Source organism: Rattus norvegicus, chromosome 11 (assembly GCF_021556685.1).
Source record: "Rattus norvegicus strain SHRSP/BbbUtx chromosome 11, alternate assembly SHRSP_T2T, whole genome shotgun sequence".
NCBI classification, from domain to species: domain Eukaryota; kingdom Metazoa; phylum Chordata; class Mammalia; order Rodentia; family Muridae; genus Rattus; species Rattus norvegicus.
Window position 1 is genome coordinate 82,837,382 of NC_141544.1, and position 19,021 is coordinate 82,856,402.

The 19,021-nt window shown below is 39.2% G+C and overlaps 1 protein-coding gene across 43 annotated transcripts in view; it reads right to left on the bottom strand.

The window, feature by feature from the left end:
* The window catches only part of Dlg1 (discs large MAGUK scaffold protein 1), a 191,584-nt gene that overhangs the window by 155,921 nt on the left and 16,642 nt on the right, over positions 1-19,021 (bottom strand). The window contains exon 1 of one of the 43 annotated variants that reach the window (XR_015632606.1): positions 8,021-8,337. Coding sequence is in view for 6 of the 7 variants with exons in the window: in XM_087575516.1 (XP_087431642.1) it covers positions 8,021-8,050 (30 nt within the window). In the remaining variant the exon portion in view is untranslated. 43 annotated transcript variants of the gene reach the window in all.

The following is a 19,021-nucleotide window of genomic DNA, read 5'->3' on the forward strand; positions in this document are numbered from 1 at the left end:
AATAAGGAATAATAATGAGTCCTTCCAAATATCAACAATTTAGTGGAAACACATTCAATATACATTATGGTGTTCAATTGAAAAGACAGTCTAAAGGTAATTTAACTTTGGGATAATAGTAGCATTTACCAACACAATAAAAATGTTATTATTTACATTAGAAATTCCTCACTGATAGGATCTTGATTATGCTCACATTTAGCAACAAGCTTATCATTTTAAGAAAAATAAAAACAAAAATATTGATTAAATAAATTATAAAACATCCAAACAATAAAATCATTTTAAATGCTACAGTAAAACATTCAATGATGTTAAGAATTTTCAAAATGGGGGTTGGGGATTTAGCTCAGTGGTAGAGCGCTTGCTTAGCAAGCGCAAGACCCTGGGTTCAGTCCCCAGCTCCAAAAAAAAAAAAAAAAAAAGAATTTTCAAAGTGCATTAAACACAAATATCCCATTCTCACCCATCTCCATTCCCTCAGCCACAACAAAGATACCAACTGCTTACAGAACACTTGCCTTCAACCTCTTATCAGAATTCCCAATACAACTGCTGGGTGTGACACAGCTCAGCAGCACAGCACCCTGATCAGCACTCATCTGACACCAGCAGAGTAAGCACCAGGAGGAAAGGACGTGAGGCTGGGTGCACTGGCACACACTTCTAATCCCAATAGTACAGAGGCAGAGGCAGGGGGTTCTCTGTGAGTTAGTGGAGGCCAGCTGTTTTGTACAGTGAGTTCCAGACCAGCCAGAACTACACGGCTGAGAACCTGCCTCAAAAACAAACGAACAAATTAAATTAAATTAAAAAATTTGTTTTAGTCAAAGAATAGATTTGGACCTAGTTAATTAGTAAAATCATGATGCAGGGTAAAAACAACTTGGGAGCAAACAGGTGAGATATGTCCTTACTCCTCTCACATACTGTGTCCTCTAACAAAAGCGACCCCCAAGGACTCCAGTTACAATCATCACCACCAGCTTCTCAAAACCGGAAAACCACAATGCTTTGTTTTAAAAATGTTTCACTTCGTGTGTGTGTGTGTGTGTGTGTGTGTGTGTGTGTGTGTGTGTACACATACCACGGAAAACTACAATGCTTTGTTTTAAAAATGTTTCACTTCGTGTGTGTGTGTGTGTGTGTGTGTGTGTGTGTGTGTGTGTGTGGTGTGTGTGTGTGTGTGTGTGTACACATACCACTGCATACACATGGAGATTAAGAATGACTTTCAGAATTAGTTCCCTCTTTCTACTGTGGGTTCTGGAGATCAAATTCAGGTGGTCAGGTTTGCATGACAAGCACTTTTACCTGCTGAGTCATCTCACTGGCCCTATAGAATCTTCTAGCTAATTCATATTAGTATTTGGAAAAATGTAGAAGAGATGAATTTACCTAGGTCTCCTGCCTCTCTGATTAGGCAAGAACATTCCCAAGGACGTCAGGCTATTTTTTTGGAGGGCCCTTCAACAGCAAAATGCTTAATGAATTAATAAGTAAGTTGAGTCCAAATTTTGGACAGAAAAATAAATGAATCTAGGGCTAATAGTACATGGACACCCAGAACTTGAGGTATATGCATGCAAGGTCAGTCCATGCTATACGAGACCCTTTCTGAAACAAAGAATAAGTAAGATTTAAGTAAGCAGGGCTCTAAAACACTCCGAAGCAATAAGACCATATATAAAACTTCAATCAGTAAAACACTATCAAGCTGGTTCATAAACAGACCAGTGAAACAGACAGACTCCTAGAAATAGACCCAACATGGGAATTTACTAGGTGCAAATTCAGTTCATTTGGGACTTTTAAAGAAATGACAAGAACAAATAGGTAATAATTTAGAAAAGATATTTTGGGGTTGGGGATTTAGCTCAGTGGTAGAGCGCTTGCCTAGCAAGCCCAAGGCCCTGGGTTCAGTCCCCAGCTCTGAAAAAAAGAAAAGAAGAAAAAAAAAAGATATTTTACTGAAAGGGGAGGGTAAAGAGTAAGACTGTGAGTAAAGATGCACGACACATTGTGAGGGGTGGAGACTGGCAGCTGACATGGGACAAAGGTTACTCTCTAATTAAAGGAGAAAGTTCTTACGAACTAGGAAAAAAAAAACCCACTCCTGCAAATAATACAGTATAATAAACCTTGTTTAAACTTAACTTATGTAACAATGCAAAGAAGTAAAAATCTGAAAACTCATTCTTTTGCTAATTTGCAGAAAAATATTTTCTCATACACTGCTAATAAGGATGCAAAATGGCACAGTTCCTATGGAGTTACTTAACAATAGGTACCAAAATTAAGTTACATTTTCCTCTCAACTAGCAATGCCACATATACAGACAAGGCCTTCATAAATACAAAATAACAGAGTTGCTTACTGAAGCCCTGGTTTAACAGTGAAACTAAGAATCATTCAGTTCACTGAGAATATTATTTGCAATTATTTCAGCTCATCTGTGTTGCTAGACCGTAATTCCACAGCCTAGGTAATTAGTAAAGAACTGAAATGCATTTCCTATGTGTATGGATGTTGGAGTGTAAGCACCAGAACACCTTCTAGACAGGCATCTAGGGGCAGGGCAGAAGGCACCCTTCAGAACACTAGCTATTCCTCTCTGGCTCACTGGGCTTCTTCAACCTCGAGCCTTTTCACCGCGGTACCAATCTCTCAGGCCAAAACACTCAGGACATAATCATTTCTCAACATCTACACATTACATGCACAAAGTTTTACCTGAATTTGGAGGGTGGCATTATCATTCAATCTTTTAAAGATCTAGAATTTTTCCCAAAATAGGTATGGATCTAAATTCCATTTTTGCTTAAATATAGTCACATACACACAGTCAAATTTATTTTTTTTTTTTAGTTATTAAGGAAAAGTTTCTAAGTAAAATCAGCAAAGGGTGAAAAGTCACATAAATGTAAAATACACTCTCAATTGTATAAGAGAAAAATAAAAACATTCTTTTTACTTGTATTGAGTCCTGAAAAAAGAGAACAAATAAAAAGTTTCTGAGCCTGATCCCCAGCACCAAAGGAAAAAGCCAGGCAAGGCAGTGTGCTCCTGTAACCCCAGCACTTGGGAGGCAGAAACAAGAATACTCCTTGGGTTTTGGCTAAAAGAGGATTAGGTTCTGTGAAATCTAGGCCTCAACATATGTGTACACATATACACGCATATACATACAAAAACAACAACTAAAGAGCCAGTTTCCCCTAGTAGAGAGAGAAGGAATAAAAATGAGACAGCGCTATACACTATGAGGATGATAGCAAGGTGGGTGGGTCTCACTCCAGTCCTGGCTGGCCTACAGCTAATAAAGTAGGGTAACCTTGAATGCAGTGATCTTCCTCCTGCCTCTGCTTCCTGAAGGCTGGGCCAATAGAGAAGCGCCATGCTGGTTATTGAAGTTACTTAGTGAGTTTTGATTCTGTATTTTTACATAGACAAAGTCTTGCCAAACCGCCCAGCCTATCCTAGAACTCGGAATTCTCCTGCCTCTACCACTCAGGAGCTGGGATTACAAGCATGTTGTTGTTTGCTTGCTTGGATTGAGCTTATTCCTCAAAAGTTATGTTTAAAAAAAGGACAGGAGCAGAAGTGAAAGAATATCAGCTGAGTTACAGGCCAATATTAATTAGATTAAAAACTGTGTTTCTTTGTAAAAACCAACTACATTTCAAGTGCTAGTAGAAACAACAGTGCCATTCTCAGAGTGGTTCCATCACTGCATGAAATTCTACTGGACAATGGTAAAGCTGCTGACATTCTGCATGCAGTTCAGAGACAGAAAGCACTAAAAGATTGTTTCCCAACTCTAGTATATTCCAGAAACAAATACAAACTCCACAGATTCGATGGATTGTTCCAGCATTTAAGTAAGGAGTAGCCCAGTAAGAAAGCAGATGTGCAGCTCAGTCTCCATGTGGACCCCACAACAACTGGAGCTGGGGCTACCTGACTGGCCTCAGGCAGAGAAGATGTGCCTAACACTGCGGAGTCTTGACGAGCCAGAGTAGGGGATAGCCAAGGAGTCCCACACTCTCAGGGGAGAGCGGAAGGGGAATGGGAAAAGAGACTCTGTGAGGGTGACCAGGAGGGAGGGGCATCAGCTGGAGTATCAATCAATCAATCAATCAATCAATCAATCAATCAGTCAGTCAGTCAGCCAGTCAACAAGGAATGGGGCTGAAGAGATGGCTCAGCAGTTAAAAGCACTGGCTGCTCTTCTAGAGGACTCGGGTTCAATTCCCAGCACCCATATGGCAGCTTACACCTGTCTCTAATTCCATTTTCAGGGTATCAGACACCCTCATACAGACATACATACAGACAAAACATCAATGAACATAAAATGAAAATAAATTATGTTTTTAAAAAAAAAGACAAAAACAAGTAGAAACAACAGGAAAACCTACTTTCTGGATCCTTCTGAATTTATTATAAAAAGGATACAGAATGATAATTCATTTTTAATAGTGTAGCTTATATGTGTGACGGTTTTGCCTGCAAGTAAGACTATATCCTACTTGTGTGCTCGGTGTCCACTGAAGCCAACAAAGGTTATTGGCTCTCCCAGAACCGCAGTTATATTCCACTGTGAGCACCATATGGGTGCTGGGAACTGAAGCCAGATCCTTGCAAGAACAGCCAGAGTTCTTACCACTAAGCTACTTCGCCAGCCCCAATAAAATATAGGACAGTTTTCTGAAATAGCTGTAAGTGCATTACAAAGTAAAGTGATCTTTTAGGCCTCAAGTTTGGGTAATCTGGACCAAAGCTACACCCATAACAAATATTTACTGAGTACCTATTATAGATTGAACACCTGGGCAAGCAGATATACCATGGAAAACAAAACATTGCTTTCAGGATACTTTGAACACAACAGTACTAAAGAACATAAGTGCACATGTGGTCTACTATGTGCGAGAGGAAGGGGGTACAATCTTACAGTAGCAGCAGAACTAAGTAGTAGAGGTCTGATGCAGCCATCCACAAACGAATTGGAAGGGTAAGCTCTGAGGTCACGAGTTGGAAACCGCTATGACATATACCCCAAAGATGAAAGAAACACCTTAGAAGAACTGGAAAAAGCCCTTTTAACAGAGAGTAATGGAAACATGTAGTGTAGTTCTTAAAGCAAAAGTATTGCCTATTCTTTAATTGGGAATTAAACCAACCAACCCAACAAACAAACAAACAAACATCAAAACTGTCCTTACAGCACCTAACATGAGCTACTAGATAGAGCTGAGACTACAACTGAGACTGGAGATGGTTCAGCAGTTAAGAGTACTGACTGAGCTTCCAGGGAATCTAGGTTCGATTCCCAGCACCTCCATTATTAACAAGTGTCTGTAATTCCAGTTCTACAGTATCCCATACCCTCTTTTGGCCTACTTGGGCACTGTGTGTGCACATCACACACACACACACTCGCATATATATGCAACGGCACTGAGTGTGAACAACTCTTGAGCTGGAGAGCTGAGTTTCTCCTTCCCAGTGTTAAAGACTTAGATACAACGTTTCTCTTTTTTCCACTTCTACTCTCTGCCATCTACCCGTCTATTAAATGATCCTAGGAAGACACAGAGAAGAGCTTTTCTAATTACATGATCAAAAATTACTGTAACCAAAGGTGGAAAAAGATATGGTCTTACAAGGAATTCTCATACTGCATTGTACCTGTTAGCTCCCCTCTCTTCTTCCCTCCCAGTTACTGATCAGGTAAAACCTCCATAATAAAGAAGGCAGACACCTTGAGCCGCAGTTTACACACGGCATTTTACTGCTACTATAAACAAAAAAGCTATTTAGCAAGATTTCCAAAGTACTCCTTAGACTAGTGCGGTAACAACTTCCCTACAGTGATAATGAACCTGGTAAAACTATAGCTCTCAGCCTAGTCCCAAATACTACCTCCACACTGATATGTTTATAAAATCACTAGTTAAGAAGCTAAAAACTCTCAAAAGAGAAAACTAAACTGTTTTCAAAGACATAATATGAGAGACACACAAGAAAATATTGTACCCATGCTGATTAAATAACATATAATCTATATTATGATAAGTAAAAATAACCAGAAACGCTATAAGTGCTCTTTTCCCCTGAAAAGTGTTTAAACCCAAAATGACTTTTTTTTTTTTTTAATTCAAGGCAGAAGCATGCTTTCAAACCTACTACATTTCTGTTTCAAATGGATTAATCAGGGTTGGGTATGTAGCTCAGAGGTGAACACTTGCCTGACATATTCATGGTCCTGGGTCTAATTCCCTGCTCAGTTCCTTTTAAGGACTGTATTAATCAGAAGAGGAATGTAGGGCTATTTATGACTGTCTTAAATTAGTAAATGCCAATTATACTGCTGTAGATGGAGGCCAAGACTTAGCAGTTCAATAAGTGAACATTTAGTCATCCCATCTCACAACCTAGTCATTTGAAAGGATTTAAAATAACAGTCTTCATTGTGAAGAGCATATAGTTATTATAGTTATGGGGGGATAAAAAGCTCATCATTGCTCTAGCTCAGCCCACATGCCTGTTCTTAAGGGTATCCATGGTAGCAATGATGCAACATGCCTACCTAGTTCACTGTGCCTACACAAGTGGGAGAAAGGAGAGGCGGGTGACGAAAAAAATTTTACTTGAGGTATTTAGTATTAACACGATAGAATTATAGCAACTACACTGTCAGATTTTATACACCATAACACTCCCCAAAAATCTGAAAGGACCCTAGAAAGGAAAACAAAAAGGGGAAGGGAGCATGCACAAAGTCTTTAGTGGAGGAGGAAAAAATTTTGCTCATCTTGCTATAGCAACTGATTAAAAATGTTCAAAGGGTTTATTTCTAATCATAGAATAATTCTAATTTAGCATTTTCAAAACTACAAATGTTTTTCCAACCTACATATTTTCCTATTTTTGTTTTCATGGTTACATAATAACTTATAAATATTTTAAGGTGAATGATTATATCCAACAGTTTTTAAGCAATAAAAACCGTTCTCTTCTGTTTAAAAAAGCTGAATGCAAAAATAAATCTAATTTTGTCAAATTAAGACTAAAGAGAGATATCAAATAACTTTGCTATAATATTGGAAGCAAAAAATTAAACTAAATGAAACTACACAAGGTAATTCACAAGAGAAAGCCAAACACAGATATAAAAAAAAAAAAGGAAAACACAAACAAATCAAAGTCCTGCACGGCAGTGGAGGACAGGCCGTCTCATGGGCGCACTGGTGTCTGACCGCGGGCGTTACCTGAACCAAAGCTCTGTATGCAACAAAAACAGAAACAAACACCAAGATGCCATCATTTCCGAACACTTTTCTTCTGAGAACTAATTCATTACACAGAAGTAGTAATATCTTGCTTTCAGAAATACTTATTCTTTTATCACTTATCATAATCTTAAAGTCTCAACAATTATATTTAAAAATCACTATATGACATTAACATGTAGAGACAAAAACCAAAATGGGTACTTCCTGTCTCGAAAACCCAAACCTAAAGTTTAAATGTAAGCACTGAATGTATAACCCAAGCAGCCTGCTTGGACACGGAGTGAGATGTGCTGCACCGGGACAGAAGCAGAGCAGCCTTAAAGCTTCAGGAAGTGCCTGAGCACGTCAGGGTCCGCAGTCCAGACCCAGCTCTACCCAGCAACACATCAAGAACCCGACTGTCTAAAACAGAGTTCAGAAACTGTTTGCAAAATGAACTACCCCTTGCAGCTAACATGACATGCCCAAGTGGAAGAGGAGAGCTCAGGACCTGAGAGCTGAGCACATCAAGGCTTTCCAGATCTGTGCTGGGGGGAAGCTGCCTGTAAATCTCAGAGGAAAAAATAATCCCTTTAACACACTATTTTTAATCTACTTGAAATACATTTCAAAGTATTGCCTTTGCTAACTATGCATTACATAGATTCAAGATCTGTTTTCAAACATCTAACAATGGTTATCTTAAAAAATGAACACAGAAAATCATACCATATCTTACCTTTGTGGTTACAATGCACAGGCAATCCATTATTCTACCATTACAATAGTTTATACACTAAGCAGAACTAGTCAAAATGCCTATTTCAACAACGACAACAAAACTTTAAATAAAGTTGTTAGATAAAATCATAGATGAAAAGTTATGACTGTGCCAAGATCTCACCAGGATCCATTCTTAGAGCTAGCAATTTTTCTACTATCTGAAATATAAGAAGCCAGAATGCATCACGTGCCCTACAATCTTCTTTATGTAATCTGTGTCTGAAGAACTTGAAATTATCCAACAGAACACTGTGGAACTTGGCGGGTTGATTCCGTGAGAGCCCACTGCTGCTTCAGACGCTACCTCATTAATCCCTCTCTTCAGGGTACGTTGCCAGGGAGTCATCTGATAAAATGCCCCACAAGAAGGTTTCCCCCACACAAATTTAAATCTGTTTCTCCTTGTTTGCTACAGTTTGGATATTCAAAGAACAGCCAAAAATTAATAAAGAATCTCTAGAAAAATGCAAGCAAACATTTCTCCCACCAAGCCGTCTCAGCAGCTGCAGCCGTGAAGTGATGACTTTCTCGGCAGTAATGAATGGAATATTCCAAGTGTTATTTTTGAGAAGGGGAGCGGGAAGAACAAAGCAATCATGTAAAGTATCATTAAAACTTCCACTTTCTCTCTTTACCAAAATAAATAACATTTTATCAGGGAAGACATTGTCACTTTATTGTATTACTAAATCCACTTCACCCAATTCCTTGTACCTCAGGTAGAGGGAGGGAGCACTACAGAGAGGCAGTTACAACTGTAATTTCAAACTCCTCAGTAAGCATTTTTTTAACCTAGAATTCACCTAACTTTTTAAATGGTGTCTGTCCCTCAAGATCATTAAGCACAGAGCTGGAGAGGCTCACAGAGAAGAGAAGGGCACAGAGAAGCCATGTGCTTTTCCCTTTCATAAGCATTTGACTCCCCTAGGAGAGCACACAGCAAGGAAGAGCACTGTCTGCAATTTTGGTCCCTTCAATAAATTTATCATTTTCTAAAGCAAAATGATTGTTTTAAAACAATGAAGGCAATATTCAAGTACTGACAGGGCATTGTATTTTGAGAAGAATTTACTGGTTTCTTTCTTAGTGTTCTGAAATTTCTCTCATGAAACTTTAAGATACCAGGAATAGTCCTGCCCAGAAAGGGAAGATCTTCCTCAGTGTGGCAGACCTCCTTACAGCAGATGTGAGACAATCCCTATAGCCAATCAGAAATGTGGTTGAACCCATTAATGAGCTATATAACCAGTCCTTTTCTTTCCAGGTGGGGGTTGGGGGGCAACTCAGTTTTCCTTTTTATAAAACACACAGTGGTACTAAGAGTCCTTCCCTGGGGTTGGGGATTTAGCTCAGTGGTAGAGCGCTTGCCCAGGAAGCGCAAGGCCCTGGGTTCGGTCCCCAGCTCCGGAAAAAAGAACCAAAAAAAAAAAAGTCCTTCCCTTACTTCTGCCATAATTTTTATACTCAATAGACTCTAAGTTCCAACCAGGGCAAAAATGCAAGAATGTTCCTGTACCTACTATTCCATCCTCATCACCTATGGATTCGATATCGTGCCCACAGTTTAAGCAACCCTCAGTATGTGTTGATGACTGAATACCCTTTCTTCCTCTCTCTCTCTCTCTCTCTCTCTCTCTCTCTCTCTCTCTCTCTTTCTTTCTTTTTTCTTTTCTTTTTTTCGGAGCTGGGGACTGAACCCAGGGCCTTGCGCTTGCTAGGCAAGTGCTCTACCACTGAGCTAAATCCCCAACCCTGAATACCCTTTCTAATTGGAGACAATTACAAAACTGAAAATCTGAATTGATTTTGAAAATGAGAGCTCATTTCCCCAAGAAAACCTCTGAAATACCTTTGCCAACTAAACTTATATGATATAGAATAGCCAAAAAGCCAAGCTTAAATTCGAGTCAGCTTGATATATATTTAACAACAATCACATTTTAGGAAATAATTTTAGTTGGAATCTTTATTTTCATCTTAGACATTAGAGTCATCCATATAACTAAACCACTCATGAATAATCAAATTTGGGCTGGAAAGATGGCTCAGTTGATGAAGTGCTTGCGTTGTAAGCATAAGGACCTAAGTTTAATGCTTGGAACACACATTTAATTATGAGCTGCCAGGTGTGCAGCTCATCTTTGAAGCTCCAGGGCTGGGGAAGCAGAGACAAGGTAGATCTCTGGGGCTGGATGGCTGGCCAGCTAGCTTAGCCTACATCAGCACATTCCAGGCCAATGAAAGACCCTGTCTCAAAAACAAAGGTATACAGCTAGTGAGTAACTATACCAAAGATTGTTCTCTGGCCTCGACACACAAGTTCATGTGTTCCTGCACACATTCCTCCAACACATGCATCTACACACACACACACACACACACACACACACACACACACACACACACACACACACCTTGACTTTAAACAGCAATTTTATAGAATCTAGGTTTCATGAGATGTTGCTTTTTTTTTTTAATTAAAATGTCACCTGACCATTTATCCAATTTCCTACTAGTACCCATTTTAAGTACACCTATTATCCCTATTTGGATAGTAGTTGAATATTTGCAGTATCTATGATGTAATCAGTTAACGGTATTAACTTTTTAATGTACTTATTTATCTTTCAACAAAGTGTGAATGTAGCATATCAAACTCAGGAATGATCATTTAATATGATTAAATTCTGTATTTACTCCACCTATCAACACCCAAACGGCACTGACTGGGGCATTTTAAATCAATGTGTTCCTTTCTATGTCATTTGCTCTTTGAAATGATTTAGAAGCTACCCTGTAATATGAACAACTTTAAAAAAGACCTAAATATAAGCATCTGGGGATAATAATAACCTCATCTAACATTTACACATATGAGATTCTCAGCACCCCTTCAAAGTACCAGTGGATCCTACATAAGCAACTGCTTTTAACTATGACCAATAATAGGGAACAAAATGACCCACCTTGAACAACTAACACAACAGCTCTGGACAAATATAAAGGAATAATTTTCAAGTACTGAGAGAGGCAGTTTAGAGCAATGAACCACTATGAGGAAAACAAGATGAGCCCTGTAATTGTCCAGCCAAAGTTTTGAGGCAACAGCAAAGAAAGAGAAAAACTAAACTCAGACCAGTAATATGTGAGGAGACCTGAACGAAAACTCAGTATGACCAAGGTGTTCAAAATTCATGGTATTAGTAAGCAGAAGAAACAGAACCGCACACGAAGAGCTCCAAAGATGGGCAGGGCTCCCCTCAAGTCCTTAGCTCTGATCATTTTGATCAGCAGAGACATAAATTTGAGGCTAAGAGCCAGGAGGTAGAGTGTAAGTCCCCAGAATTCACACAGTACCAAGAATAGAACAATTCCTAATAGGCAGAATACCAGCCAGGACTAAGAGAATGGCCACAATCTGGGGACAAAATTAGCCTTACACTAAAGGTTCTCCAGTATTCAAGGGAAAAGAAGCTTAAAAGTATAACAGATTTAATTTTTTTCCCCAGTAAATTCACTATGTATCAAGGCAAAGCTCAAGAATACTTCAAGGAGTAAAATAATCTATACTTACAAAGGGTTAAAATTCACAAATGTCTGTCAAACTTATTAAAATAAGCAGGCAAAGGTAAAAAGCAGGAAAAGGAAAGAAGAGTCTTACAAGAGTCAGAAATGACAAAACTAATATATAAACGCATTTTAAAAGAACCAATTTAATGGTTCTGCTCCAAAATGTTCATGTAGAAAAAACAAAAACAACAACAACAACAAAAAAAAATGACCATATTATAAGATGTGGAAAATAAAATTAAAAAAAAAAAAAGAACCAAATTGAACTTCTAGAGATCATTAAAATATCTGAATTGAAAACTTTTCTGAACAGAATTAGTGATATTACATTTGATAAACTTTAAGACATAGAAACTGTCCAAAATGATGGGGGGGGGGGGGTAAGGAATCAAAACACTGGAGAGCTGAGGAGATGAATCTACTCAAACTGATTTATATGTAATTAGAATCCCTTTCCCCGTGTGTGTGTGTGTGTGTGTGTGTGTGTGTGTGTGTGAGAGAGAGAGAGAGAGAGAGAGATAGGTAGATAGGTAGATATAGATATATGTACACACACACACACACACACACACACACACACACACACACACACACTCACACACACTCACACTCCCTCACGCGCTCCAGTCCTCATTTCTAGGTTTTGAGACCAGGTCTCACTAAACTGTCCATAGTGGCTCTGAATACTCTGTAGACCAGTCAAGCCCTAACACTTTATCTATCTGTCTGTCTGTCTGTCTGTCTGTCCACTTTATCTATCAATTGATTGATCGATCTATCGATCTACCTACCTACTTACCTACCTTAGTGTATGGGTTCGTGTCTCTCTCTCTCTCTCTCTCTCTCTCTCTCTCTCTCTCTCTCTCTCTCTCTCTCCCCCTCCCTCCCTCCCTATCTATCTTAGTGTATGGGTTCGTATTGGTTTCTTAGCTGTGTCCCACCTGTGTGTGTGTGTCAGAGAATTAAGATTCCTGAGACTGGAGTTACAGACAGTTGTCAGCTGTCACATGTGTGCTGGGGGATTGAACCTAGGTCCTCTAAGAAGAGCAGTCAGTGTTCTTAACCACTGAGCCATCGTGTCTCCAGCCTCTGCGCTTGTAACATTCTTGTCTCTGACAAGAGTAGTTAGGATTATGTAGTAGTTATGTTACTAGATCCCTGTCAGCAGATGAAAATTTCCAATGTGAGTAAAAACTATAAGCCTACTTACTCAAACTCAATGAATCCTAAGTGTGCATACACATATACATAGGATTCACTTTGTGTGTACACACATGCACGCATGCACACATGAGCATGAGCTAATTTTTCTGTGGCTATTAAGGCTTTTCCAAAACAAAATTTTAAAGAGACATAAAAAGGGCCCAAATTAATTATAAAATATGGGACCCAAAAAAAAGTCACCAAGTAGCAAACTTGGTTATCTGCCTGACTCTACCTTTCAAGAAGAAAACAGTACTAAGAGCTATCTATCGGCACACAGACATTAGTTTGTACCAAGAAATGGGTCAAAATTTCACATTAAAGGTTTTGAACTGACCCATCAAGGTACATATGTTGCAACTATAATTTGAAGGATTGCACAAAATTTTGTACCATTCTGAAAATTGCAATATGGATCATATAAGCATGAAAACCAAAATAAAAGTGTCTGATAACAACAATAACAACAACTGCACAGGCCAGATGGTGGTTGTGTAAGCTTTTAATCCTGGAACCCAGGAGGCGGAGGATCTCTGTGAGTATAAGACTAGCCTGGTCTACAGAGTGAGTTCCAGGATAACCAGGGCTACACAGAGAAACTATGTCTTGAAAAGCAATATGTGTGTGTGTGTGTGTGTGTGTGTGTGTGTGTGTGTGTGTGTATGTATATATGTATACACACATATATGTATATATATTATATATATGTTATATATATATAATATATATACAGCAGAAACTCTTGAGTGATCTTGAAACCAGAAAACACTTTGCATTAATCATAAATTGGGCTATATTAAACCCTGAACATTAAAAAACAGAAGTGCTGGGCATGGTAACATATACCTTTAATCTCAGGGCCAAGAGGCAGAGACAGACAATCTTTGTGAGTTCAAGAGCAGCCTGGTCTACATAGAGAGCTCAGCAATGTCTCCAAAAAAAAAAACAAAACAAAAAAAAAAAAAAACACAACAACAGACAAGTCTAAGAATTTGAGAAAGTATTTTCAATATATGTATTTGACAAGGGAACTAGACACAGATAGAAATCTTGTCAATCAAAATGAACAACTAGGGCTTAAGAGTTATCTCAGCAGTTTCGAGCATGTGCCACTCTTGCAGAGGACCCAGTTCCGAGTCCCAGTAACCTACATAGTGGCTCACTGCCAGCAATCAGTAACTTCACTTCCAGGAGTCTGGTACCTCCCGACCTCTGTGGGCATCAAGCATAAATGTTGTGCATATACATGCATGCAGGCTAAACAAATACATACACCCGAGATTTAAAAAGAAGATCTGACATGTAAATGTTCTTGTCACTTGTTAACCTCATTAATGACAGGAAAGCTAACGTCAATCAATCAGCACAATCTCTGCACCCCCTATGCATGGAGCAGCTTTCTCCTATGTGTTTGTGACTGTTCTGCCCCCAAAAAGGCTGGTTTAAAAAAAGTAAGATGGAAGAGATTAGCTTCCCACAGCACTCAGTCAGGTAATTACACTGCTAGGACGACCTCTGAGGAGACGGAACAGAACCACAGAGCAGCAGTACTGAAGAGGACTAGTATGTACTCTCTCACACAATAAACCTCAGTCGTCTTCACACCTGATGGAATCAAACCTGCCTCATTCTCTGAACAGAGACACTCTGACGACGGAATAATGTCTGGTAAACTGAAAACACAGTAACACTGAAAATGCAGTGAGTGACCACATGGCTGAGCAGCAGGGGTGGTATGCTGCCACTGCCTAGCATCCAGAGGTAAGTCTTGGGGGCAGAGCTACAGCTCAGTGGTGTCAGAGCCCCTGGAAATGGAGTCCCTGATAGTGATGAGCCATTGTGTGGGTACTGGAAAAGATCAAAATTCAAAATGTGGTTTCTACTGAATTCTACCACTTTCACACCATCATAAAGTCAAAATACAGTAAGTAAAATCAAGTTGAAAAACAGCTATAGTAGACATACAGAATTTATATTTGTTTATTTTAGCTGAATATATTTTAGCTTAAAAATTTTTAGCTTAAAATAGCTACAGTAAAGTGTTTTACTTTAAATTTTTTATTTTATTTTGTGTGTGCATGTATATGCATGCAAACCTGAGCACAATGCCGCAGCACACATGTCCAATCAGTGGATGACTGTGCAAGCCAGTTCTCTCTCTCTCTACCATGTTAGTTCTGAGAAGCCGCCTTTATCTGTGTCACTGACACAGGATGCTTTTTTTTTTCTTTTTTTTTTTTTTTTTGGTTCTTTTTTTCGGAGCTGGGGACCGAACCCAGGGCCTTGCGCTTCCTAGGTAAGCACTCTACCACTGAGCTAAATCCCCAGCCCCACACAGGATGCTTTTAACCCAGCTCCTTGCATTCAGGCTGCCTCCTCTCTTGTATTTATTAATATTACACAGAATACTCCAATGAGCGCTTCTTTAATTATTTTATGAGAAAATAAATCTGTAGCACATACTGGCCACAGGACTGTATATTGTTGTCTCAAAATTATCGAGCAAGTGTACTCTCCTCTGCCGACCACATAAGTGTCTGTTTACTCACTGGCCTTAGTGAACTAGTTACTTGAAACCACTCCTTGTCAGTTTAGTTTGCACTAAAGTTCATGTCAGGTTTACCGCTCTGTATTTCCTACAAGCTGTTCACTCACATCTTTGGTCACATCCATATTGACTGCTGACAGTATTCTGTGTTTCTTGAGCTGAAATACTTACAAATAAAGAAAGCTAGTCCTATGCGCTATGTGAAAATTGTTCTCGGGGTTGGGGATTTAGCTCAGTGGTAGAGCGCTTGCCTAGCAAGCGCAAGGCCCTGAGTTCAGTCCCCAGCTCTGAAAAAAAGAAAAAAAAATTGTTCTCTTTCATTGATTCGTTGGTTAGCTGGATGCTGGTGCTGATGCTGTTGTTGTTTTGGGAGGTGGGCTCACCCACTCTATAGCCCAGGTTGGCCTCAAACACAAAATACTCCTGCCTTAACGTCCAGAACACTGGGATCAGAGGCAAGTACACCACACTCAGCAAAGATACAAGAAAGTTCTATAATAAAAATCCAACCAAAGGTGAAGACCACAAAAAAATCCTACAGTCACCATCCTTGATCTTTAGAGATCAGACATCGGGCTTCATACTTACCACAAAGGTACTAACCACTAAGGCACCGTCCCCCAACTTTAAAGTCAGACTAAGGATGGAACCCAAGGCCTCATATACACTAGCACTGAGCTAGCTATTCAGCCAGCCCTCGACTTCTTTCTCAGTTTATTTTTTTTTAAAGATTTATTTTATTTATTATATATAAGTACACTGTAACTGTCTTCAGATACACCAGAAGAGGGCATCGGATCTCTTTACAGATGGTTATGAGCCACCATGTGGTTGCTGGGAATTGAACTCATGACCTCTGGAAGAACAGTCGGGTGTTCTTAACCACTGAGCCATCTCTCCAGCCCTCAGTTTATTTTTTTAACAGAATTTAAGTTCCCCAGTTTACTTATCATCCTGAGCCTGAACCTCCACTGTGGTTGCTTCTTTGTTTCATAACCTTAGAAAAGGTTTCCTTTAGCCAGAGATAATGTCTCATGCCGCCTTCAACCCCAGCACTCCAGAGGAAGACACAGATCTCTTAGTTTGAGGCTAACCTGGCCTACAGAAACAGTCAGAGCTACATAGAGAAACCCTGTCTTGAAACTCAAAACAGAAAAAAAGGTTCCTTTTATCCTAAAGGCATAGAAAAGTCTGTTCTTATGGTCTCATTTTCAACCAGCCATTGGTTCTTCCAGCCACTTAAAACGAGACACTAGAACAGAACAGTAGATTCTTTCTGTAATCATAGCTCAGTAAATTAGGCAATGTCTCCTACTTCACCTTCCTTTCTTTACAATCATATACTCTTCTCAAAGTAACTCAACAGAACTACTTTTATTAAAACAAAATGCCTCTTTAAAAAAACTGAATAAAAATACAACAAAGGAAAGGGGGGAGGCGGGCAATGCAGGCCAACAGAGAACTGCCTAGAACACACAGGCAAACCACCCCAACTGACCATTAACACTGGGGTGGGCAGGGGTGGGGTAAGGTGAGAGAGCCTTGCCTCCAAAAGTTTATAAAGATTATGCAAACATCCCACTAGGCTGTGTTCAAAATAAAAGGTGACATAAAAAAGCCACTAAGAAAATAAGACATCACTTAAAAAATAAACTATATTGAATTTAATTTTACTACATTAGAAAAAAAAAGTAACAAAGTCAGAAGGCTAAAGAAAAAGAATTCGGCAAGATTTACATCTGTTATCAACTGTAAATAAATATAACAAAGAAAACTGGACAGATGCCTTAAACTGCAAAGATTTAGAGAAAACAGACAAGTACTTGCAGAAACTTATCAATGTCAAATACTTTTTGCAAAAACAAACATTAAGTAAAGGAGGCAAGCCCATGTTGTATGACATTTTTGTCAAAAAAAAAAAAAAAAAAAAAGAAAGAAAGAAAGATGGCCTACCCAAGAGTTGGTGTACAAGTACAATACGTCAAGTCTTGTATAAAGCAAACTAACCTTATGATTTCCGGGTTATCACTCAATTTGTAGTTTAACAGAAGTGTCTTTTTGCATTTGTTTGAAATTGGGTTAGTGTGCTCCAAAGTCTTTTCAAACAAAAACACGACTGAAACAAGAGATCAAGTTAATCATCACCTAGCCAAGTGTCCTATCCAAACACAGCAAGAATGGATAATAAGGGAATGCATTTTCTACTGAAATACTCCCCAAAATAATTAAATCTCCAAACATTTCCAGTGCTCATAATTGTCTGTCAGTATGTTTTAAACCATGTACATCTTCAGACTAACATCTGTCAAGTTATTTGCTACAGAAACAGTAGTTCCTAAAAGCCAACGTCACATGTCTGGCATATACATTTTCCCCATTAAAAAATAATCTAGGAGTTGATGGATGTACCCCGATGCTCCCTTAGAGTCCACCATGAATGAGCATGGATTTTAAACACTGCTTGAGCATTTGCCACAGGGAACACCACGTGATCCTATTCTCATACATTTTCCAAACTGATCACATCTGACATTTTTTTATTTAAATGTTCTCACTCTTCGTTCGCTTGAGCCGTCAGCATGTCTAGACAGTGAAGAAATGGCAAAGAAACTAGGGTTGTATAGCATTCTAGATATCAGTATTTCACTTATTTGTAAAAATAGAAATGTATTCTTTCCCCCTCCATGTTGGTAATCAAACCTAAGAGGCCTCGTGTATGCCATGAAGTTACCTTCATTACTAAGTACTAAGCTCTAATTTCTACTGTCCCTTCCATGTTGATGGAACTCAGCACATTTGTTCTGGTTAGTCTGGTTAGTCTGGTTAGTCTGGTTAGTTTGTGTGTGGAGTAACCACACACAAACCAGAGTTAGCGGAAAGAAGCAAACCTCAACTGAGAAAACGTCTCCCTACCATCCAGTTGTAGAGTATTTTCTTGAACAGTGATTGATGGGGGATGGCCCAGCCCACTGTGGATGGTGCCACCCCTAAGCTAGTGGTCCTGGTTTCTATAAGAAAGCAGGCCGAGCAAGCCCATGGGAAGCAAGCCAGTAAGCAGTGTCCCTCCATGGCACCTCCCTCCAGGTTCCTGCCCTGCTTGAGTTCCTGTCCTGACTTCCTTTGGTAATAAAACAATATGGAAGTGTAAGCCAAATAAACCCTTTCCTCCCCAACTTGGTTTTTGGTCATGGTGTTTCATCATAGCAATAACAACCCTGACAAAGACAACACTGTTGATCTTTCTTTACAGAAATCTATATGGAGACAATCTATATGGAGATAAAAGTTCATTTTTTTAACTTAATGAGTAGTCATTCCCACTGATTGTACTGAATCCACTATTTTAAAGTAATCTATAAAGGGGGGCTGGTGAGATGGCTTTGTGATTAGGAGTGTTTACTGTTCTTACAGGACTGGAGCTCAGTTCCCAGCACCAACATGGTGACTCACAACTACCCGTAACTCCAGTTCCAAACCTTTCTGACCTCCTCAGGCACAAGGCATGTGTGTGATACACACAATGATTCATTAGCATACAATAGAAAAAATAGTAGGAAACATGAACTCAATGCTCTTTAACCTTTGAGACTTTTTTTTTTCAAAACACAAACCTTTTGGGGTTGGGGATTTAGCTCA